This window comes from Typopeltis vanoorti, chromosome 2, assembly GCF_054136105.1.
Source record: "Typopeltis vanoorti isolate ZY-2024b chromosome 2, IOZ_Tvanoo_1.0, whole genome shotgun sequence".
Taxonomy (NCBI): Eukaryota; Metazoa; Arthropoda; class Arachnida; order Uropygi; family Thelyphonidae; genus Typopeltis; species Typopeltis vanoorti.
The window spans coordinates 60,126,552-60,151,226 of NC_143550.1; the positions used below are offsets into that span (position 1 = coordinate 60,126,552).

Below are 24,675 nucleotides of genomic sequence, written 5' to 3' on the forward strand. Positions count from 1 at the left end.
TATACATCAACGATAAAATATCTCATAATAATTCTCTCTCTCTCCCTCTCCCTCTGTCGTGTGTGTGCGTGTGTGTGTGTGTATAAGCAAGACTTTTCTTCTGAATAAGTGGAATCGGCAGAAGAGGCGCGGAGAAGGCGGGGAGGGTAGAGAAAAAGACAGCTGCTCATAGATGCTTGGTCTGACAACGGAGAAGGAATGCACGTGCCCCACTAATATTAGGCAGTACGGACGTAGGAAGAGAGAGAGAAAGGTGGCTAAGGTGACCTTTACCGCTGGCAAGGAGAGCCACGTGCGAACGGTTTCATACTACCTTGAGCCATTAAACCTTTTAAAGGACGCTACACTCTCACAGACTGCACAAGGATCGATCAGATGGGTTCTTTTATCTCGCCACAGCTTCCTGATTCCACCCTGAATGTATCGCAACTGTTAGCGACATCGAGTCTCGTAGAATAGGTGAATCTCAGACACCAACTGGTAGTTTCCACTCGCGTGAGGTCAGTGACCCCTCGTATACAGACTTTTCCTATATCCGCACACGATTCAGCACGCGTGCGGATATGTGTGCGTGCACGAAATGGAAAGAGAGAGAGAGCATTAAAAGCAGGGTACATACAGAAATTCATGTTAGTGACCTATAGGTTTGACGGACGACTGAACTTGATGACCGTTCCGATGGCCACATAAATAGCCTTTATCTCCCCCCCCCTCTAGCAGTTGCCATATCATCGCGAATAGTGATGACGGCCTTCAAAAGGAAGGAGAGTACGATGACTTGCTTCTGCTGCTGTTGCTGCCAGGGTGGCCGGCAGTTGCACGCGAAAAGATGAGTGAGAGCAGGGGTTGGCCAGCCGAGACGCGTGCTCGACCACATATAAACGGAGTGGCGGACTGAAGGATCGCAGGTAACGCTGTGTTAGCGGTACAATAACCCGATCGAGGATTGCTGTACACCACGTGCAGGAGGAACGCCTCACCCCACCTGACGAACAGCTAGCTCTGTTCTAATCACGGGCCAGAGAAAGTTGATGCCAGCCGTTGGTAGGCTTTGTTAGTTCCCCGCCCCCCTCTTTTCTCTTCCCGCATTCCTTTGCCTTCCCCGAAATCTAAGTGGAGCACTGCGCTCACGAAAGGTCGGGTTACGGCTGTAGGCCCCCTGACCTAGCTGGCACCTCCTAGTCTGTCGCCTTTCTCTCTTTTACTATTAGCATTTTTATTGGCGCTTCACGTCTCCTTAAATACCCCGTTCGCAGTCCCCAGTCCTGAATCTTCTGTCGATTTCCACCATCGCATCGCCCGCCATCCTACGCTGACGACAGGTGACTGAAAATGACGAACCAGAGCCGCCTGAAAGTTCTCATGCTGGGAAGTCCGCGCGTCGGCAAGTCAGGTAAGTGGCCCTCATAATCTCGTACCCATAACACAAGGGAAAGTGTGTAAACAACAGTGCCATCTATCAGGTGTAGATCTGGAGAATGTGTGTGTGTGTGTGTGTGTGTGTGGTGTGTGTGCGCTCGCTTGTATTAGGCACTTTATTCAGATAGTACTAAAACTGACGTTCCGTAATACATACATCTGGTCTTATGTCTTGCAACTTTCAATATCTTGTCGTGTTGTATACAGGAGTGGTAAGTCTCTGGGTATGTAGGTTCGTTTAAACATATCCACACTACTGTTCTGTTGGTGTAGGTAGCATTACAGAGACAGAAACTTGGTCAAGATACTAATTAAGACATTAGCGATTGCAAATATTACTGGGCCCTCAATTTCAACGTATATCCCGAGATAGTAACTCTGTTAAGAGATCATACATTGGCGAAATCTGATCTCAGCTTTATGACTCTCGAGTTCAGTTTTGTTCGTTTGTTTTTCTTTACAGTAGTACCAGAGTAAATCGTTTGTAAAACATCTATCGTAAGAATTTGTAAAAAGCCCAATACGATGCGATTGCCTCCAGTTTCATCACGTTTGGAGTAAGAGAGTCCCTAGCCTAGGAAATATAAATGGATATTTTTTTTTTCTTTTTCTCTACATGTTGCTGAGTATTATCTTTGCTGAGTAGAATATAAATATACCGAATGGTGGACATAAAATGGTTATCACAGTTAGTATTGTTCGTTGATACAACTATATAGTAAATTTAATATTTAATTTTGCACTTCCTAGTAGGAAGTAAATATCAAGCTTGCTCTAGAGTTGTATAGGAGCAACATGATCTTCAGAAAACTCTGAATAAATATTTGTTGATTTTTATAAGAACCATTCATAGATCGGAATGACATAAAAATATGTTTCGAAACATGATAAGAAACGAAGGGGAAAAAGAACACTTAAACAGAAATCATGTATACTGATAAAAGGAAAATTTGAAAGACTTGAGAAGACATAATCAAATCAAAAATCAAATCAGCTTTTATTTTTTTTTGATTTGCTTCTTTTTTTTAATTTTCGGAACTTTATTATGAGCACTGCCATTTGAGATTCTTCTATTTGAGCCCAATATTAGTTCAAATATGAAATAACATTCATAAACTTAAATCATTACTGTTTGAAGGAAAACATTTATGTTAAATGATAGTGATGCAATGGAAAAATAAGAGAATCCAAAAATATATATTTCCTCTCTATTTTCCTTTTCAAATAACTGTCCTTTTTCTTTACTAAAATTAGATTTACCAAGACGCGATGAGGAAGAAGCTAATAGAATAGTTTGATTTGAAGGGACTTGTAGTCCGACCCTTCAGAGCAGAGGATTCGTATTCAAAATTCTTCTTTTTTTAAAAAATGATTTTAATCCGATTGTAATAAAGCAATAAATAATGACAAATCATCACATATCAATATTTTCGCATTTTTTCAGTATTAATTTGATCATTTAGCTGCTTTTTAAAGCCAAGGTCACCAGTATTCTTAGGGAGGGAATGATCAACTTTTAATGCATTATGCATTAATATAGACATTACGCATTCAACTGTTATGCATTAATATTGACCAGACTTTTCTCCAACATGGATCCTTTTAACTTAACTTTTTTGTCTGGTTTTATCACTCATTCTATTTTCCTTACGTTTGTAGCTATATAACATACGCAGTACGCCAGTTGCATATTTCTTAATAATAACAATTTTCTTTTAAAAAAACTAGCGAAACCACTTGGAGAATGATGACACACCCAGTTCAGAAAGCTCCGGTAGACAATCGAGTATTCACGTTACTTACATTTTGTTGATGTTATGATTTATCAGATTAGCATGAATCTGATTATCGGGGGAAAAAAACGCAACAAACAGATATAACTAATGCAAGCATTTTTACTGCGTTTAATGAAACCCTGTCAAAAATAGTGTGGAATTTAAACAAAAACTTTTTTTTCTTTTTTTTTTTTTTTGCATCGGTTCATATCCAAAAGCGTATTGTCAGTATAAGATTTGTCTAATTCCGTGATATTAAGCGGTATTTCAAAACATTAATACTCAGAAACAAACATGTTGATATTTCCTTATAGAATAAGATTTATCTAATTCTGTTATATTTAGTGGTATTTCAAAACATTAATACTCACGAACAAATATGTCGATATTTCATTATAACTGCAAAATTTTAATTTATAACCATGTAACAATTCCTTTACTAAATCACTTCCAGACGATAGTTTAATTTCTGGCAATAACCGAGGTGTGGCGCTTCTCTGTGAATGCTATTTAATTACAGTAAACAAACTCAGGAAGTCGTTATAAGCCACATTGAAAGGAGGTTTACTAATAACTTACTAGTTCTTTATTCCTTCCTATGCATCTAACAAACATGTCGCTGAATAGGCTATTACAGTACTTCATTACTTATCCTCAAGAAGTTTTATTATACATAAAAACGGACACATCAATGTTACTTCAACATGTCATCTTTGTATAAAATACTGAGAACTGTCTTAACTTTAATTTTTTATTTTTATTTATTTATTTTTAAAGCTGTCATTTCCGAGAGTAACTAAATGCTGAAAGGTTTTATCTATCTAACATTCAATGTGTTGTTCCCTATGAATTGAAATGATATTCAAACAAAAAAAAAAAAAAAGAAAAACAGAACCACAAAAAAAAAAGGTTGAAACTACTAACTTTATACAACACATCCACACCAATTATTTATGTGGCTTCGCCTGTTATATCAGTCTATGTCGCATGGTTTCCTCTTCAGCAACGTTAAGAACAAACAGATTTTAAGATAAGAATCTCCGGGGATGATGTTTGAGATACTCAAGATGAAATATGATCGGTTTCGTTCGCGAAACGTGGCAAGTATTCGAATTCGGCGGACGTGAGTGGACTTGATTAGCACCCAAAATGTTTCGTGTCAGGAAATATTTCGTAGTGATCCACGTGAAGAAGCAATTAGCGATCAACCAGCTAGCCAGATTAAAGAGACCGAGTAAGCAGTCTGTTCATATGAAAAACGTCTTTTTTTCTTTCTTTTTTTTTTTTTTTTCCTTCATTCAGACAAGTTTATTTTACAAATGATTCCTTTAGATAACTAGGGCAGGCTGTATATTGTCTGACATGCAACTAATAGGGAGAGGAATTTTATTATCTTTTTTTTTTTTTTTTGCTAGAAAAACCTCAGATGTACGCCTTTCTACTCATGACTTATCCTAATTAGTTAACTACGTTCATAATTAGCTAAAATAAAGGAATTGCAAATCGTTAAGGTCTAATCGTTAAGTCGTTAAGTGATGATTAACAAATTATTTCAATGCTAAGATGATTAATTAATTTTATGAATAAATTATGATATTTTATTTTTAGAAAATGGACAATAAAAACGAAAGTCTCAACCTTAAAACAATTTAGAGAACATCTTTTCTCTTTCTTTTTCTATCTGGTCTTTCTTGAGGGCAAAAAAGCACGGTAGAAACCTCAAGTTTCAATCGCAGTTTAAAGTAAATTTCTTGAGGTCAAAATGCATCAGTTTATCACTTTGTAGCACAACCACTGATCCTTATTGTGAAGTCTGGAGAAGTGGAAGTGCTCTTCGCAGCTTGCAAAACCAGATGGGTGTAATTTTCGTGACAATCGTCTTTGAATAAATATTTCCGGGATAAAGTACTGAAATAAAAATTAATAGTAATACATATTCATTAGTAATTACTTAATTGTTAAAAGTAACTATAAGAAAAATAGATCTATGCAATAGATAGTTAGTATCGACGACAACTCCTTCCCTCTGGTTAGAAAGATCGGAATCTCGTTTGGAATACAAGGAATTTTTATAATAGGTTTTATTTTATTTTATTTTTTATTATTTTTTTTTCACGTAGAGGTGAGTTAGTCGGTGTCATAAAATGGAATGGCTTTCCTCCTGCCAAACAGACACAACAGTGTCAAAGAACGTAAAATGCCAGACGAGTAGACTATTAACTGCCATGTCATTAGCAAAAAAAAAAGGGGGGGGGTGGGGGTATTCGCTTGTCTGTAATAGACTAATGAGCAGCGTAAAGAATGCTGGAGAAAATCCTCGCAGTGATCAAGAGTAACGCTATTTAATGGGAACTTATGGCAGTTACAGATAAACTCACTAGATGCACAAAGATCACGCATTTGTTTGTCTTAGGCGAGTCTGTAGCTCAGGTGGTATCGATCATATCCATTTGTAGGAAAGACCCCACGTTCGAATTCCGTAAGGATTTTTTTTTCCCGTCTGAAGGTGATTTAATCGATCTCATATGATGTTATCCGAGATCTTCCTCCAAGAAATTCAGATTTTTCATCCCTTATAACAGACAGTTTGGACAGAAGTACACGAGCAACGTAACACACACTGGCATGATAACCTTTGTTTGACTGCAACTAAACATAATAGTCTTGCAAAATGGAAAAAAAAAAAAAAAACTTTTGCGACCTGAATTTCATCACATCACTCTTGGGGTTTAATTTTATATGAGCATGATTTTTCTTCCTTTGAATTCCAAGTTTATGGTTCTTTGTGTAATCAGTGTTGTCCATACGCATGCGTATAATTATGTCGATTCAGTTCTGAATTTCATTCCAGAAAAAAAAATTTAACTCTCTTTTTATAGTCTTATTTCCTTTGTGAATATTACATTCTTGTTATGTAAGAAGGATGTAGAACCTCCGTAGCTCAGTAGGTATAGACGAATCTCTTTGGTCGGAAAGACCTGGGTTCGATTCCAGTCCATGACGTGAGGTACCTGTTATCTGGTCTGTCATCTTTCGACTAAAGATGAGTTATCCGATATCGTACGAACATAGAGGGTTTTTAACCCGGAAACTCGAGTTTTTCGTTCCTCAGAACAGGCAAACCGGCCCGTGAACACACACACAGATTTACAGTCATAAATACTTTCCCTTAGGGGATGTAGCAGAGGAGTGATGAGCCGGCTGAATTAATTCGTCGTAAACCCCTCATCAGGAGGACTCAACCCGTCCTACCAAAGGGAAGAACAAGGACGTAATATTTAGATTATAAAACTTCATAAGGTTCTTATCAAGAAATAAGAACACTTACTTTCTCTTCATTAGTTAACTATGAGAATTAAATTGTATATGAAAGAAAGACGTTTCTCTAATGAAATAAAGTTTAAACAAACCCATCAAACTAATTCCTTAATGATATTTGACATTCCGAGTTATCAGAATAACAACAATAGAAATGTGACTTTCTTCGAACTCATAAAGATGCATTTTCATAGAAATGAACAGAAGTTTCTTGGAATAAAAGATCATGAGGATGAATTTACAGAGTAAACTATCAAAACACTATAGCGTAATCACACAATTCAGCTTCCACCGGGACCCAAGTGAGTATATGCACGCTTTATGACTCCTAATTGTGATTCGTGTTCTGAATGCAGTTAACGGTCTCTCTATCTCCCTGATGATGATGTCAATTTTTTGAAGAAAAAAAAATCTATATGATTTTGTTATGTGTAAGCCGTTTTAAATATGTTTAGAACACATGTTCCATTAAAACTATTTATTAACCAAACTCTGTTTATACGTACAGCTGAATAACCTAATAGTTTTGAATCTCCATATTACTTTTTACATTTACAGCGCTTTTGATTATCTGAAAGGGAAAAAATGAATGACTTGTGAAATTTTAGGTATGCCATTGTTCAATAGTACAAAACATTTCATAAAACATAATGAAGGGGATACAAATCCTTTGATGTTTATTAAGGTTGCCAGAAAAATCGCCTTTTGGCTTTTATTCTATGTTATAAATTTCATAAAACATTGTATCGTAGTTATCTGGATGATTTATTTAAAAAAGTCTGAATGAAAATGTAAGAAGGCTCTGTATAAGTCAAGCAATTCATTAACTAACAGTATAATGTTTTCGGACATCCCTGGATGTACACGACTCATCTCACAGAGGTTATGCTGTATCCATTACAGTGACTGTCAGCTGCTCGTTTCAAACTCATTTGGTATTGATGCATAGGGTATTGATACACCCTTAAGCGAATGACAGAGGTGGCCTCTATTTCTCACCATCACATTTATTCTCCCTGTAAAAATGTATTCTGTTTCCCCACTTTACTGTTTATTTTTTCATTTTCTTTGCGACCTATAGCTTATGAAATCTGTCCTTAGTAATCGCAAATGTCATTTGATCAATATCTTAATTACAGCGTTGATCACTTTGTCGCGACGATATGTCCTCGTTATTGTAGTAATTATTTGCACTGTCAGTCACTGTTGTTTTCTTTTCCTTAATCTTCGTCATCCCTACTATCCCTTTCAAATTCATTACCCTACTTATATGCAATTCCACCAATGCAGCACGCACTATGTCCTCCACCGAAGATTAATATTACATTTTGAAAAATGACGAAAAGTTATCCTCGCTCATCATCTACATTCAAATTTTCTTCAAGAGGCATTACATTAATATTGTTCTCTTCCATTGTCTCTGGCTTTATATCATTTGTGAACAACCGGAATATTTCCCTTTTAAAAAAGTTTGATTATCATTATCTATCTATAAGTTAAGTAGTTGTCAACTAAGAAGAGAGCGCTGTGAAAATACTTCAGCGATATTTTACAAACGATATTGAGATTAAACAGTTTATATGCATAAATTTAATATGAAGAAGCACTGGTGAACAGTTTTTATACTACAGGACAAACTTAAGTCTTCATACGGTCCTTACAAGCTACATATGCTTTTAGTCACGCAAATAATTTCGGTTGTGCAGATGTTATGTTTCTGGTGCACTACTTTACCGGCAATAATTATTTCTCTATACAATAAAAGAGTTTCGTTAGTTATATAAATCAGCTAATGCCTTTATTCTCTTATAGAGAGTAGGGGAGGCCGTTTTAGCCCTATCTAACTTTTTGGAGACTGAGGGGGAAGTTCAATCTCGACCGGTAACCAATCAGTGATAACTGTCCTGAGACTATTACTAATTATAAGCGGTATCCGATGAAGAGACTACTGACAAGTCGCCATTTCATGGTCAAAATATGCCATTGTCTGAAATTGTGTGGGTTCTACGGTCGATTTTCTTAAGTTTACGGACGAAAAACCTGCTCGCCTGTCCCAGAGATCGACTAAGTTGCAAACCAGTAGAAGGACTTAGAAAAGGTTCCTCTAGCCAGCGACTAGAATTTAACTTAAATTCAGATAATGGATATGACGTTATGATTCCTTGTATCCATGACAACAGTAAGTAGTTCTTTTTGTCTACCAGGAAGTTCTTGGCAAAATAGTTTTTCGTCGAGAAAGAAAAAAGTTGCAAAATCCATAGCTAAGTGACAAATAATCGGGATGGGATTATTCGTAAATCTAGAGAGGAGGCGAATTAGTTCCATGAAAGTGTGAATAACAACATATCGCAATATATTAGTATGAAGCGCGAGCATGATTAGGAGATGTATGAGAACGATTCAGCTATTCCAGCATTTGAATAAAACAAGGATTTCTATTACGTCTTGCAACATTAATAAACAAAATTATTAATATTTTATCATATTAATAACTTCCATATATCAGTTTGTAGCAACTGCTATGGTTGGAAAGACTTGAGTTCGAATACCTTTTAGGACTCAAGAAACGTAAGGCTTTTGGGCTTTTCAACAAAAAGTGAGTTAGTTTCAAATGTAGATGGAAGTGTGTGTGTGTTCCTGCAAAGCATACAGACAGAGAACATGAACGATGATAAACAGTAATCAATTATATAGACGTTATCTCTCTCTCTCTCTCTCTCTGCTAATTTAAGTAAACCTGAATTAGCAAAGCAACCTCTTAACCATGAAAGTGGTTAAGATCGATATTCACGCTTTTCTTTAAGATATCTCTACAAATTGCAACTTCAGAGGTCTAAATATTCACAAAATTATCACTGCTATCCATAGGAAGTTACATGGTCTTCCTTTTCATAGTGGAGCTGCAACTCAGAAGTCTACACAATATCAAAGAACTTTAATTTTGTATAGTATTTTTTTATCTCTCGGACTCCAAAAGAATAGAAATGAGTTTATAATGAATTTGAAGAATCTCATGCCAAGAGGACCACTTTATCTTTAGGAGAAATTATCATTGTACCATCAGCGTGAGAGAGAGAGAGAGAGAGAGGTGTAAATGTAAACATGGAATGGCAGAAAATGCGTCCCATAAGCTTGGGAAGAGACCCAATGGGTTTTTGCTTTGAGCCACTGATCGTATGCTGAATTTTTGCCTTGGAATGCTTTTGCACACTTATTGGAAACTAGGACTTGGATAAGATTCGAAGGTGTCGAGTGGAGTGAAGAATAAAGCCACTCTTCCTAGTGAGAATAATTTACAACAGAGCAGATGCTGGATCAGAAGAATGGAAGCAGCTATAAGCCATGTTAATGACACATAAAAACCCCGAAGCTCATCTCAATCTCAATTGCACTACCGTTGTAGTGCAACAGGATACGAGCCCGAGAATGACTGAGAGAAGGCAATCTACAGAAAAGGAAACACGGACAAGGTTATGGTCAGAATTATCAAGAGGAGGACTAACATTATCGGTGTATTTGGGGGGGGGGCTGGTTGAAAAAGTTCAAGGGTAGTGAGAGAATGATGAGGAATATTTAGAATTCTGATGAGATGGTAAGAAATTTTTATTAAATAATTAGTGATGATAAACCGTTTGCACTTCTCTTCCAGCTTGGTCTGTGAAGATGGAGAAGGGCGGGGAAGAAGGCTAATCTTAATTTTGGACGTCGATGTATCCAAGGAAAATTATCTCACTGTTAGGGTAATTAGACTGCATGTGATTGACTTTCTGCGATAAATTTTCAACTAAGTTCATAAATTCACCATAGAGGAGCATGGAAGGCAGAATGCATGCAACGAAGTGTGGCAAGGAAATCCTAATCCAAAATAGATTGTATAAAAAAACTTGCAGGTCTTGGTAACCTTTGGAGTGGAATCACAAATTATAAGTGCACAAGTCCCGTCTTTCTTGCAAAAGACATCATAAAATGTATATGTAATCATAAAATGTAAAACTTCCTAACACACTTAAACAACCAACATCCCAGAGTCCAGTTCACCTTAGAAAAAGAGGAAAACAACACCCTCCCCTTCCTAGACACTTTAATCACCCGCCAACTTGATGGATCTTTGGTTTTCTCTGTTTACAGAAAACCCACCCACACTGGCAGATACATTCACCAGCAATCCCACCACCCCCCCCCCCTCACAACAATATGGGGTGATAAAAACACTATATAACAGGGCAAAATTAATCTGCTCAGATGACAAGGCCCTGACTATGGAACTAAACCACATCCTCAACACTTTCTTAGCCAATGGCTATAACCCCAAAAAAATCCAAAAAATACTAAAACCTGAAAACCACAACCCCCCTCCCCCCCCTCAACAATAAAGACTACACCAAGTCTATCACTATCCCCTACATCCAGGGCACCTCTGAAAAAATAACTAATATCCTCAAGAAATATGACCTTACTTCCTGTTACAGACCATATAAAAAGTTGGCATCCCTTATCCGCTCTACCAAAGACCAACCACTTCCCCTAGACCTACCTGGTGTATACCAGGTCCCTTGCAGCTGCAAATTGTCCTACTTTGGCCAAACAGGCAGAACAACAAATATCAGGATTTCAGTACACCAAGACTACATCCGGTTTCACCAGTACAGCCGCTCTGGGCTGGCAGACCATGCCTTAGATACCCACCATAAAATTCGTTGGAAGAAGACAAAAATAATCCATCGCAGCAAGTTTAAATACGAAAGATTATTCAAAGAATCTTCAGCAGCTCTAAAAAACGTTCCTAACCTCAACAAATTTGGGTGCATGAAACTGCCCCAAATTTGGGAGACTTTCATTATGAGAACTTCAGCCCAACGGCCAAGACTACCAAATTAGCCCGCAAGAGGGCACCATTAGGACTTTAGGAACAAAATTAGTGTCTTAATTTCTTCCTCATTTGCTTTGTTAGTTCCTGTAGTGCACATACCATATCTTTATGTTCCTGAAGATGACAATGTGACATTGTCGAAATATAGAAGTGATTCATTAAAGTTATCTTTAATTAATTTACTTTATATGCGTTGTTAATTCCGTAAATTAATTACCAGTTATGTCTAACCAACGTATAAGTCTTACCACTAGAAAAATGTATGAGTTTGGATGTCTACAAGTGGTGACTGTCAATGACGTTAGAATTGAGTCTCTGAATGTTGGTAAAATCAATCAGAAAGGTTTTTATTTATTCATTTGTTTATTTTACTTGTAGTTTTATTATTTTCTTGGATTTTGGAGATTATATTTTTGTTGTTGCATTTTTGGTGCATTTTGATAATTTTGAGATTTATTGATCGTTTTTGTACCGGAGTTATTTTTAACCGCAGTGACTCTTTAATTTATGTTGCTTTTCATAGTAATGAGTGAGTCATGTGGTTGATTTTGTTGGAAAGGCAGTATGTTGCGCGATCACTAGCCCATAAATGGCCGAGAGGTATACGACAACATACTTACTTCTGTGTAACTGCATTAGATCTTGCTGTAGTAGTCGCTGGTTGAGAATTTATTATACACAAACTAATATACATATATCCACCAGAACTTTCTCAGAAATCAAGGGTTTCTGTATGGGCAATCAGCTGCCAACACCGATTCATTTCAATTCCCTGCTCATAGTTCGGTGAGATACCAGTCGGAAACAGCATTCATTGAATGCTTCGGCCAATTGCTGCACACAAGTTCTTTTTGTCCGTACAAACCATCTCAGGCCACGACGATCTTATTCTTGACACTGTCTTAGGACAACAGGCACGCCTTTTAAAAAAGCAACGTGAGTTATTTTATCACTGATTAAACACCAGGAATATCTCACATTTTGAGAAACCAGCAGCTCTGCTGCTTTCAAAATTGTAGTTCCAGTTAAACGGGTATCCATAATAAGCTCTTTATCGAACTCTGAAAGATTCTTTGTTTTTTCCATTATGATCATCGCTGTTGATGCTTACTGACCAGCAGCATTCTTAAGTAGTTCTCTAGAACAGGTGCGTCACCATCTGTTCTAGACAAGTATTTTACAAATACGCTGCATAAGTGACGTTCACACGTACATCTGCATAAAGGTTTCTAATTCAGGGGCCAGTTCGTCATGTGTCACTTTGTAGGAAAAGCAACTTCATTTAAATCCCATCTCTCTCTTTCTCTCTCTCTCTCTCTCTGATGAGAGGAAAATTCTCAGCCTTTTTCAATGTAGACTAATCCTTAGGGCGGGGGTGGAAAACATGGTATTTTCAGAAAGCAGGTGAATTAAGCGAGAGAACACACACACACACACACACACACACACACACACACACACACACACACACACACACACACACACACACACACACACACACACACACACACACACACACACACACGTGAGAGTAAGATGACGGTAAATCATCAGAGATATCGTGGAATTGCCAGTTAGTAGTCATGATAATTAATCAACTCAAGTAAATTGCCGGCTAAGTAATAAAGCATAACATTGTCTTTCGACAAAAATGCGCCGATTCATCTTTAATATGGTAACATACTTTGCCGTTAAGAAGAATTAAATATGGGATGATTCTTTGTCCTCGCATCAATATAAATAAATTTCCAGTAGTAAAAGAATAACATTTAAAAAAAAATACAGGATTGATACCGTCTTTACACTAGGAAACATATGGCCATCCAGGATAGAAATGGCAAGAAATCCACGAATTATCCAGTTCGCAATGTATGCCCAAATAAATTAAGACAAAGTGGTTTGTCTTCACCGAAAGAAAGAATCTGCACTCGAAGAAAAAATAATCCAAAGATCTGAAGACCAGCTAACTCAGTGCTGATCTTCAGATCTTTGGAAATTAAGGCGGGTGAGCTATTTATCATTGTGATCAAACTGATTAGCATTACACAAAATTATTTATTTTTGATTATTTTTGAATTATAAAGCTAGGGTTATGAAGCCAGTGTATTAGTCTATTCACTGTGTGTGTTCTTTTGGTCGGGTTGCTGCATTGCGGGATGAAAAATCACAGTTTCAAGGAAGATAAACCTTTGCTTTCTTACTGAGCTAACTTTGCTAATTCATCTTCATGGAGAAAAAAAAAAAAAAACTTATCAGGATGCCGAATTCCTCATAACATTATACAAGATTCCCTTTCTCATACAGTGAATGACTTAGGAGATTATGAAAATTGAATTATCCATCCTATTGTAGTATTAAACAGGTTTATATGAAGACAAGTTACTTATTAGAGAACAGGCCGTGACATAAACGGAAATTAAGATGAGCGGCGATGTGTAGTTTACTAATACAATAATGATTCCCCCTCTTTCTTTTTAATAAGCTAATAATAATAAGGGCTTAATCTACCCGGCGTGAGTTGAAAAGAATATCAAATGTAGATTCTTCCTCTTCATAAAGTAAATAAACTAAAAAAATAAAAATAACACTAATAATTGAACTGAAATGTTGCTTGACCAGTTATTAAACATGTTATTAATGCATCATAAAACATCGAAATAATGGTAGCATTAGGAAACGGCTATCAAATTAACTCTTGTACTAATTACTAGATATGACGTCGATTATTGGTAACCATTGGTCTTGTTGATTCTAGTTTCTTTTTCTTTTTAATTAGAAGCTGACCTAATCCAGAGATTCTCATCCCATTAGCTTCTCTTTAAAACGTTCTAAAGGTAAATAATTACAGGCAAGTAATGTGGTTTTTATGAATGAAATTTTTGTTCATATAAGGGCAGTTAATCCTACATGCATAAATTGTTATATCTGGGTGAGGGTATTGTCAATGGTTGCACGTTTTTCAGAGAAGAAAAACCAGGTTTACGGTATTAAAAACTTTCCTAGCCGTATGAGGCTAACTCAACTTCCATTGAGAAACCATTGCCAATGGTTCTAACGTCCTAACAGGATCTGAATAGAGATCTTTTCTACCCAAATGGCACGTTTTGCGACTGTTGCTATAGAGATGCCATTTAAATACTTTATTATTATAGCTTTTATTGTAATTTTTCAATAAAGTATGGTGAGTATTTGACTAGGAAATATAAATCAAAAAAAGTAGAAGGGTGGGAGACCCGATTAGAATATGATTAACATAAGTTGAGAGTCAAACATTTCACATAAGATAAAAATTTAAAATGAGAATTAATATTCAAGTATGTTTAATTTTTTTTCGAACTGAATAAAGAGAGCAGAAGAATATCCTAATTATTTTTTCCCCGTTTTGGGTTACCTTTACTGTGGGATTAGTCGATGTGGTAATAAAAGGTGAGCAAATACCAATGAAGTCCATTAGTACTAACTCCTGATGAATGCGGAAGTGCAGCGTTCTAATCGTACTTCAACATCTCCTAAAGGCACTGCTATTCACAGCGTGTGATCCTCAAAAAGAATGCCAGAGGCTTAAGCAGGAAGAAACGATCACATGAGAAAATAATAATAATAAAATAAAAACGCAAAGAAAGCGATAATTTAGTTTAATATTATAATCCTAAGGTCCTGTTCATAGTTAATAATTCTTATTTTATTCACAATACTTAAAACAATAAAATACCTTTCATGAGTACCGTATGAGTAAGGGTGGTGAAGAATTTAAGACTCCAACGCGAAAATTTATACCCAAATACAGTTAAAAAGTTTACTGTATTTGCGTAAAAAAAGATTATTAATGTGTTGTTTTTCGAAGAAGAGTTTTATGGCTTTAAAAAAGAATCCAACACCTTATTTAATTCCTTAAAAGAAGTAACAAATATTAAAAATAAAAAAAAAGATAGGCAGCAGGTCTTCAGCCTTAATCATCATCGATATTCATTTCTGTCGACGAATTGTAGAATTACAGATGGCAAAAACGTGTCTTACAACTTCCGCCATCTTTTGTTCCGAATTCCAACTTGTATTATTGTACAGGGTGTCCAGGCTAGGAGTAACGGCTTATGATGCGAGAATCACTCGTTATATTTTCTCAAACTAAAGCTCAGTCTATTGGAAATATCTCCAAGATTTGTTTCGTTACAGTTTCAAGGTGACTAGTACGCATGCGCAAAAACGGCATAAGACCAGCTATTGAGATGATCAGCCGTATCGATGACAATTCAAGTTATCTTGATATGTTATTATTCAGTGATCAATCAACTTTTCACATTTGCGGGAAAGGTAACAGACACGATTGCCGCATTTGTAGTGCTAAGAATTCTCACCAAGTGATCGAAAATGAAAGAGAAACACCAAAAGTTAATGTCTGGTTAGGACTACACAAAAATGGCCTCATCGGTCCATTTTTTTTTCCCCATAGAGCCCACAATGACGGGATACACTTACCTTGACATGCTGCAGATCTTTGCTGTGCCACACATTTCCCCCAGCTTTCATGTTTCAGCAAGATAGTGCTCAACAACACTTCCATCGAGACATTGCCACATTTTTGAACGAGACATTTCCTGGTTGGATCGGAAGAGGAGACCCAACTGCCTAGATTTCCGGATATGACTCCATTAGACTTTTTTGCATGGGACTTTCTTAAAGACTCTACTGTGTACCAGAGAAAAGTTTGAAATTTGGAACGATTTGAAACAGCGTATGGTTTCAGAAGTAGCTCTTATAACGCCTCAGATGCTGGAAAACACTTGGCAAGAGCTCAAGTATCGTTTTGACATTTATCGAGCTACAAAAGGTGCCCACATTGAACTTTACTAACCTTCATAAAAACTTGGTGAGTTATTCTGTATAATAACAAAAATTTATTTTAATAAACCTTATAGATGCTGAGATATATGTGTGATATATATTTTTGGATACCTCTAGCCGGGACACCCTGTATAAAGCGTGCGAGTTTTATGGTCGATTTTCCGATTTGGGCAATAAGTTAAAAACTCAAATTCCTGAAAGAAAAGACCTCGTTCCTTGTATCAATGATGATGCGAATATTATTGCCATTTAATTCATATTAGTATTAATTCATTCATTCATTGTCGGTATTAAAGCATTTGGTATCAATGTAGTAATTTTTCGCTGAATCAGTATAAAGTAAAGCACACTTGACAAGAAATTATATTCTTGTTTTTATCCTTTACCTAAGCATGTGCGAACAAAAGTTTGCAATACTAAGTATCTTCACGACTAGGCTACTTATATATACTTGTATCTATATTGTATATAAAGTCAGTTGACTCCACATTAAACTGTCCCAAAGTCCCATAATGCACAGCACACTTCCTTTGGTGGCATACGAGTATACTGTATATTGCCCTGCATTTGGGGAGGGTCCTACCCTCCCCAAATGCAGGTATTCGGTCTAGGTAGCGACCATTCTCATACGTACTCGTTACTTTATTAAGTATTCATCAGTCAGAGCTACTCATGAAATTCATCTCCCTTAGGTAGAAAATGGATTTCATCGCCCAGTGTGAGGTCCCCAATTAGCTTACTGTACGCCTGAAGAGGCTTAATAAAGTTCCGTGTTTGTTCTCTAGAGCAGAGTTAATGGACAGTAAAAAATGAATAAAAAATACAAAATCATATTAATAAGAATAAAATCCTGAGCTCGCCCTAGTTAGTAATTTGCTGTAGGTTTATAACCTTCCGTGGATAGTTGACATATTAAAAAATAATAATAAATAAAATACTGAATGCTGACTCAATGCAATAATGCATGGCAGTAGTATTAACGCCCTAAAAGAAATATGCTGTGCATTATGGGATACTGGGACAAATTTATGTGAAGTCTGCCACAGTATACAGGTAGCCTAATTGTGAAGATATTTCACGTACAAAGTTTGGTTTACTTACACTTGGGTAAAGAATAAAACCAAGACTATAACGTTAAGTATAATTTGCTTGCTAATGTTTAACGTTGCTACATATTTGTGTGGGGCCTATGTATATTGAAGTCTCACACCTAATGATTGACAAAGTAAAGAAACTAAAACATCATGTGCTGTACACATGGATGGCACAGAAAGTTCAGATTTTGAAAATATATCGTATATTTAAAAATTGAATGTTTATTTAGGCTGTAGCAACTAAGACTATAAGGTAAGTGTATTACAGCTCTTCATTTCATGCATTCTCTGGCCTGTTTCAGTAACGTTGAAACCTCCAAATAAGACCAGTTAACTTCGTTTTAGTTGATCCTCACAATTAGGCTACCTGCATATTGTAGCAGACTTCACATAAATTTGTCCCAGTATCCTATAAAACATAAGAATGAAAATAAGAATGATATGATTGCAAAGCAGTAAAAATACTGACCGAGAAGAAAACAGCATTCTTTGTCTTTCGACAATGGATTAACAGATTATCGTGGCAAACTGAAAACTTTTGCAATACCTGTTTTGTATTTGCGAATAATAGTAGGCTAGGTTGAAATACGCTAAAAAAGACATCCGTGATGCAGCGACACAATCTGACTATCATCTCTACTTGGAAATATTTATTTTGCTGATTTAAGAAGAGATGGGCGATCTTTACAACGTTGAGACTAATAAAAAGTGTATCCATTGCTTTATACTTTCAAACATCCTAAAAATTAATTACCAAACAAAGATGAAAAACGTTTAGCCTTAATAGCTCGTTACAGCAGAGTGATGTTGCATAGCAACCCACTGCCTACGGTGGCTGAAGTTGCTTAAAACTACACACGTTCCGCACTGTCATAACAAACGTGCAGCTCACATTTGTCAGTTGATGTTGACGATGCCCTCTGGCTGCACAGATCTGGGATCTAATCTTCTTGTCTAAGATGAGAACTTTTATAAAGTCTTATTCGTCTGATGGCGAGTTCGTCGATCTCATACGGAGTTGGCACGGTTTTCCTCCCAGAAACTTTGGTTTTCATTCAGCAACACAGGCAAACTGACCAGAATAACACACGCAAGTACGAGACATAATACACTAGCATGATCTCGTAGTCCTTAGTTGCTTTGGTCATAATTCCAAAACAACCAACTGATATTCAAATATAACTGCATATCCAATACATTTCCGAATCATACGTTCACAGAACTATAAATTTCTGTCCACTATGAACTCGAATGTTATTCAAAGTTGTTCTAAAATACATGAGGCAGTGTCAAAATAAATACTGCATTAGAACCTTGACAAAGACAATAATGATATAACTGAATTCATTGATTAAACTTCAACCTTCATTAGAACGAGAGTCAAACTCTTCGAATTTGTAAGTCTACTGGATAACTAACATCTGATCCAGAACAAACGATACCGAAAGTCAGTTTAACTAGTGTCAATGATAATATCTTATGAATTAATGAAAATGCTTTTTTTACTAATCTCTCTAGCCTTTAATCCTAGTGGAGTAAATACGGAAGAATCTGTGCCGCACAAACTGTGAGCACTACTTCGTTTACTAATAACAACTGGTAAACGAAGTTTCCTTCTCGTCTAAGAACAAAACAACAACAACGACGACGCAAAAAAAAAACTGGCAGACACTTCCCACACTGGCTCCAGATCAGAGTTCTCAGATTCTGATACGACATATATTCCTCAAAGATCTCTCAATTTTCACAAATTTACAATTTGCTTTCTTCAGCGAAATTCTTTCTTTAACAGTCTGGCCGTCGAAAACTCCAGCAAAATTTTCTTCTTTCCATTCTAATTTAGCAGTATTAATCCCGATGATTTGGGATTTAGCCGACCAAATTGTATTCTTATTGGTTAAACCAAAATACAGAATGATGGTACAACATGACAAAATTTCATGCCGGCTGGGGCGTCGCCCGGTTAAACAAGGCCCCCGTTGTTATCGCCAGGGAACCAGGGCGAACAGCGAAAAGTCAGCTACTGGAACAAATCTGAAAACAAACCCCAACTCTACATCACCAGAGTTAAAGATCGGTACTATCAACGTAAGAAGCCTGAATGGCAAAGAAATGGAGCTAGCTGAGGAATTAGATAAGTACCAGATCGATATAATAGGGGTGACTGAAACAAAAAAGACCAAAACTGGTGAGATCTTTCTGAGCAATAAATACAAAATGTTATATTCAGGCAATGACAATCAAGGAAAAGAAGGAGTAGCCATAGTATTCAACACAAAATACGAGGCTAATCTTCTTGAATGGCAGTCAGTCTCAAGTAGAGTAATGTGGGCAAATATGAGAATGAGAAACTGGACAATGAGACTTATTTGTGCCTATGGTCCCACAGAAGGTTCTACTAAGGCAGAAGTGGAGGAATTTTTTGAGGCTTCAGAAAAAGCAACTGACACAATGAAAAATGAAAAGTTGGTCCTTGTTGGGGATCTAAATAGCAGAGTAGGAAATGATTGTGAGACATACAAAAATATTTTGGGAAAATTTGGAGAAAAGAGCAAAGCTAATAATAATGGAAAATATCTGTTGGATTTCTGCTCAGGACATGGACTGGTTATTACTAACACCATGTTCTAACATAAAAATGTGCACAAATTCACATGGAGAGAAGAGGCAGGGAATAAGAAAAGTCTCATTGACTATGTTATTGTTGATAGTGATGTTTTCTCCCTGGTGCAGGACACCAGAGTGTACAGAGGATTTGAAATTGGAAGTGATCACTATTTAGTCTTGAGCAGGATAAAATTGAATTTCATATTGAAAAGAATAACATGTAAGAAAGTTTTAAAGCGAATAAAAGTTGAGCAGCTCTCAGATGTGAGCTGTAGACTAAAATACACAAAGATTATTGAAGGAAAAATGAAAGAGTTTGAGAACAGGAATCAAACCTTGGAGATTCAGTGGCAAACTCTGAAGAAAACATTGATTGATTCTGCCAGAGAGGCATGTGGTGAGGTTGTTTGTAAGGATAAAAAAATCAGAACTCCTTGGTGGACACAGGAGGTTAAAGAGGCAGTGAAGGAAAAGAAGAAAGCATACCAAAAGTTCCTGTCAAATAAGTCAGCTTGTGCTCTTAGAGAATATAGAGACAAATGCAAGAATGCTAAACACTCTGTAAAACTAGCTAAACAAAAGTCATGGGAGGACTTTGGCAAGAATATAGAAAATAAATAACAAGAAGGTGGCAAAATATTCTGGAGGTTGTTGAAGAAACTTAAGAATTGAGGAAAGAGTGCTATAAAAGGAATTAGAGATGATAAAGGTGACATGAAAACGGGAGAAAAAGATATCCTTGAAGTATGGAGTAATTACTTTGAAAAACTGCTAAATGAAACAAGCAGTGATAACAGCACAGTGGTGAAAAACACTGACCAGGCATGCAGTCAGGAATACATATCCATACTTGAAGTAGAAAAAGCCATCAAAGGCTTGAAATGTGGAAAGGCAGCAGGAGTAGATGATATTCGACCAGAAATGCTGAAGTATGGTGGTATAAGAGTCTTACAGTGGCTGCACTGCATAGTTCAGAAAGCCTGGACAGAGGGACGAATTCCCGATGATTGGAGTAGAGCTCTCATAGTACCCATATATAAAAAGGGAAATAAAACTGCATGTGAGAATTACAGAGGTATTTCCCTACTTAGTGTTCCTGGCAAGATCTATGCAAGTATACTTGAGAAACGGTTGAGAAGAATTGTGGAAGAAAAGCTTGGTGAAGAACAAGCTGGATTCAGGCCAAATAGAGGCTGTCAGGATCAGATCTTTACTTTACGACAAATAGTCGAGAAAGCATAGGAATATAACAAAGATCTGTATTTAAGTTTTGTCGATCTGGAAAAGGCATATGACAAGGTGCCAAGAGAGAAGCTATTCAATACGCTGCAGTTATATGGTGTCAATGGGACATTATATCAAGCAATACTTAGTCTTTATTTGAGTTGTAAGTCAGCAGTTCGAATTGAAGGAAGTACAGGAAGATGGTTTAATGTTAAATCTGGTGTGAGACAAGGATGTGCATTATCCCCTCTGTTATTCATTATCTATATGGATCACATTATGAAGGTAAGTGGTATTAAACATGATATCAAAATTGGAGATGTTAATGTCAGCTCTTTGCTTTATGCGGATGATGTTATGCTTCTAAATAAATCCGCTACAAGTCTGCAAGATTCTCTGATTAAATTGAATAGCTCTTGTAATAGATATGGTATGAAGGTCAGCAATAAAAAGACAAAGACAATGAAAATAGGCAGAATCATTGAAAATGTCAACTGTGTTGTGAATGGAGAACCTCTGGAACAAGTAAAACATTTCAGCTATTTAGGCCCGATTTTTACTGAAGATGGTAAAGTAAATATAGAAATGGACAACAGAATCAGCAAAGCTGGTATGGTGGGAAGTCAATTGCATAAATTCATATGGAATAAGAGAGAAATTAGTCGGAACACTAAATTAGCTGTATACAAGACAGTGTTCAAACCAGTTTTAACTTATGGATCTGAGAGCTGGGTCAGAAGTAAAACACTTGACCAAAGACTAGAGACTGCAGATATGAGAGTCCTGAGAAAGATTAGAGGCGTGAACAGATGGCATCAATGGCAATATCATATTAAAAACGAGGATATTAGGAAAGAACTTGACATTGTCAGCATCCAGGAATGCGTTAGCAGAGCTAATCTCAGGTGGTATGGTCACTTAAACAGAATGGGCGAGGAAAGATTAGCAAAACAAGTGTTCTCTGCCAGGTTGGCAGGAAAACGACCCAGAGGAAGACCAAGATATAGGTGGATTGATACGGTACAAAGTGCTTTAGACGATAGAAATATAAGATCTGATAATATTGGAGTGTTGACAAGTAACAGACTGATTTGGAGGAAAATTGTAGATAGGAAATTAATAATGATGTAATTTTTTTCATGTAGTACTATCATATCCTGTACACCCCTTGAGGGTACATGGCAGGAATTTGATGATGATGATGATGATGATGATAATCCCGATGATATCTATAATGTTTGTTATTCCTTTACACGCGTTTCTACTGCTAATATTGCTAGTATCCTATTTACTTCTAGTTGGGAAGAACGAATTTTCTGTTGTGTAGCTCCGCCAAGAAAGATTTTTGTAAATCTATAATACATTCGTGCCGTGGGTGAGGAAAGGATTTTGAAATATGGAACTTTATCAGAAAATCTTAGGTCTCCAATAAGCGGGGAAGTGGTCTAACACCCTGCGATGAAATTCATCTCCCACCTAAAGAGTCACAAACATCCCTGCCAAAGGCAGAATTCGAACTCGCAGTCTGTTGGTTGAAGATGGTGAGGCTTCTTCCCTTTTTATGGAATAAGTTGGATATGAGCTATTTATTATTATTGTTGTTGTTGTTAAACTGGCATCTCCAAGTAGTACAAAGACTCATCACGGGAGACCCCACAAATATTATTCACAATATACCTATCATACTTCCCAGAATGCATCCAAATTTTCAGCATGGAAGATCAAACTAACCATTACTTATAAAATACCTGTCGTACCTCTCCTGATTCATCGACGAAGCACTGATAACCACCTCAGGAAACTCATTCACCATCCTCGTAGGGAAAAAATATCTTCGTTTCACATCCGTACTGAGTGCAACTTTACTCAATTTCCAAGAACTTCTTGTTTTTCTCCCTTTGCCGTATACTGAAAAATTTCCTTCGTCTCCATTTTATAAAACCCCTTTCAGCAGCTTGCATGATTTTATTATCTCCTCCTCTCTTTCGTCTATCTGCCAATTTCTGTAACCCATAAATCTTCAATCTACATTCATAAACATTCACCAGTCCAGTTCTTGGTCATCCGCCTTCCCTCAACAAACCTCTACATCTCGAGAAACCCAGCTAACCAAATCTGAACAAAATAGCCATATGTGGATGTATTACAGCCTTATAAAGAGAAATAATAACTTGTCATAACTTCTTTGTCTCTACTGTCCTGCCAATGCATTTACAATATGACCTAACTTCAGTTCCCTATCACCCATCACCACCATATTCCTGGTCTCATTAATTCCCAGCAGTGAAACCTCGTCAATAGAATATACGAATTGAAACTTTTTCAATTAAAAGTGCATGAATTTTTATTTTGCCACATTAAAATAATTTTTAATTTGTGCCCTTTGCCACAAAGCTAGTTGATTCAAGTCAAATTGCAGGATCATTACATCGTTTTCATTTACTATTGCTCTTCTCAACTTAGCATAATCAGAAAACAACTGAATACCACTCGTCTAATTACTTTCAACATCACTATTATACAGATTAAACAATGGATCAAGAACAGAGCCCTGTGGCACACCACTGGTCACCTTTCTATGCTTTTACTCCGCTCCACCATACCCTACACTTTCATGCCTGTCTGACCACCACCCACTTATTGATCTCATCAATCCACTGTCCATCCCCATTCGCTTTAGTTTATTTAACAGATTTCCATGCGCTATCGTGTCAAATGCCTTTGCAAATCCCAACAATAATAGAGAATCGCATTGCTTTTTATTCAACTCTAGCGCGACTCTGTTATAAAAACAAAGTGAATTGCTAAGGCAAAGAACTCCCCTTAACAAAGCCATGTTGTTCTCGAAAAATAATCACATTTTTATCCACTTATTCTTAAATTCTGGCTTTCACTAACTTTTCAATGCCTTGAAGAGTTTTCCATAGTAACAGGTCTGTAAATTCAACCACTGTTTTTCCTTGTCAAGGGTAAGGCTATTTTCTTTGCACATTCACGCAACATATGCGCCGAAATCTACATTAACGATCACATCAATGACTTTCATCAGCCACTGCTTTACCTTCATTATGATGATAAACTTTCAGAAAATAATTCAACTATTTTTTCTTCAGATTCTGTTACTTTCGCACCAGCAGAATTCGAAGATATCTTTCCTACTCACTGCATAGCTAAAGAACTCTTTGGAATTCTCCTTGGCATGCTTAGCTAATTTCATCTCGTAATGTAGGTTTCCTTCCTTACCATGCTAGTCACATTTCTTACCTCTACCTTGTATTCTTCACGTGCTTAATGATCACACTTTCCGTTATATCCCTCCACAGCAATTTCTGTTTTCGCAATTGATGCTTCTTATCCATTACGCTGTTGATGCTTAATGATGCTACCTACCAAACCTCTTAGGATTGTAGTCTTTTACTGCTACTTTTAAATATCCCTGAGACCTAGGTTCGATTCCCGTCTGATGTGAGGAACTTTTAACTGGTCTCTTTCAACTAAATGTGAGTTAGCCGGTCTCATAAGGAGG

The 24,675-nt window shown here is 36.7% G+C and overlaps 1 protein-coding gene across 1 annotated transcript in view; it reads left to right on the top strand.

Moving 5' to 3' along the window:
* Positions 1-1,264: 1,264 nt before the first annotated feature.
* The window catches only part of LOC150109072 (ras-related and estrogen-regulated growth inhibitor-like protein A), a 105,800-nt gene continuing 82,389 nt past the window's right edge, over positions 1,265-24,675 (top strand). Inside the window, exon 1 of the mRNA XM_090405348.1 lies at positions 1,265-1,393. Coding sequence (XP_090261474.1) covers positions 1,333-1,393 — 61 coding nt within the window. The 5' untranslated portion in view covers positions 1,265-1,332. The remainder of the gene's footprint in view (positions 1,394-24,675) is intronic.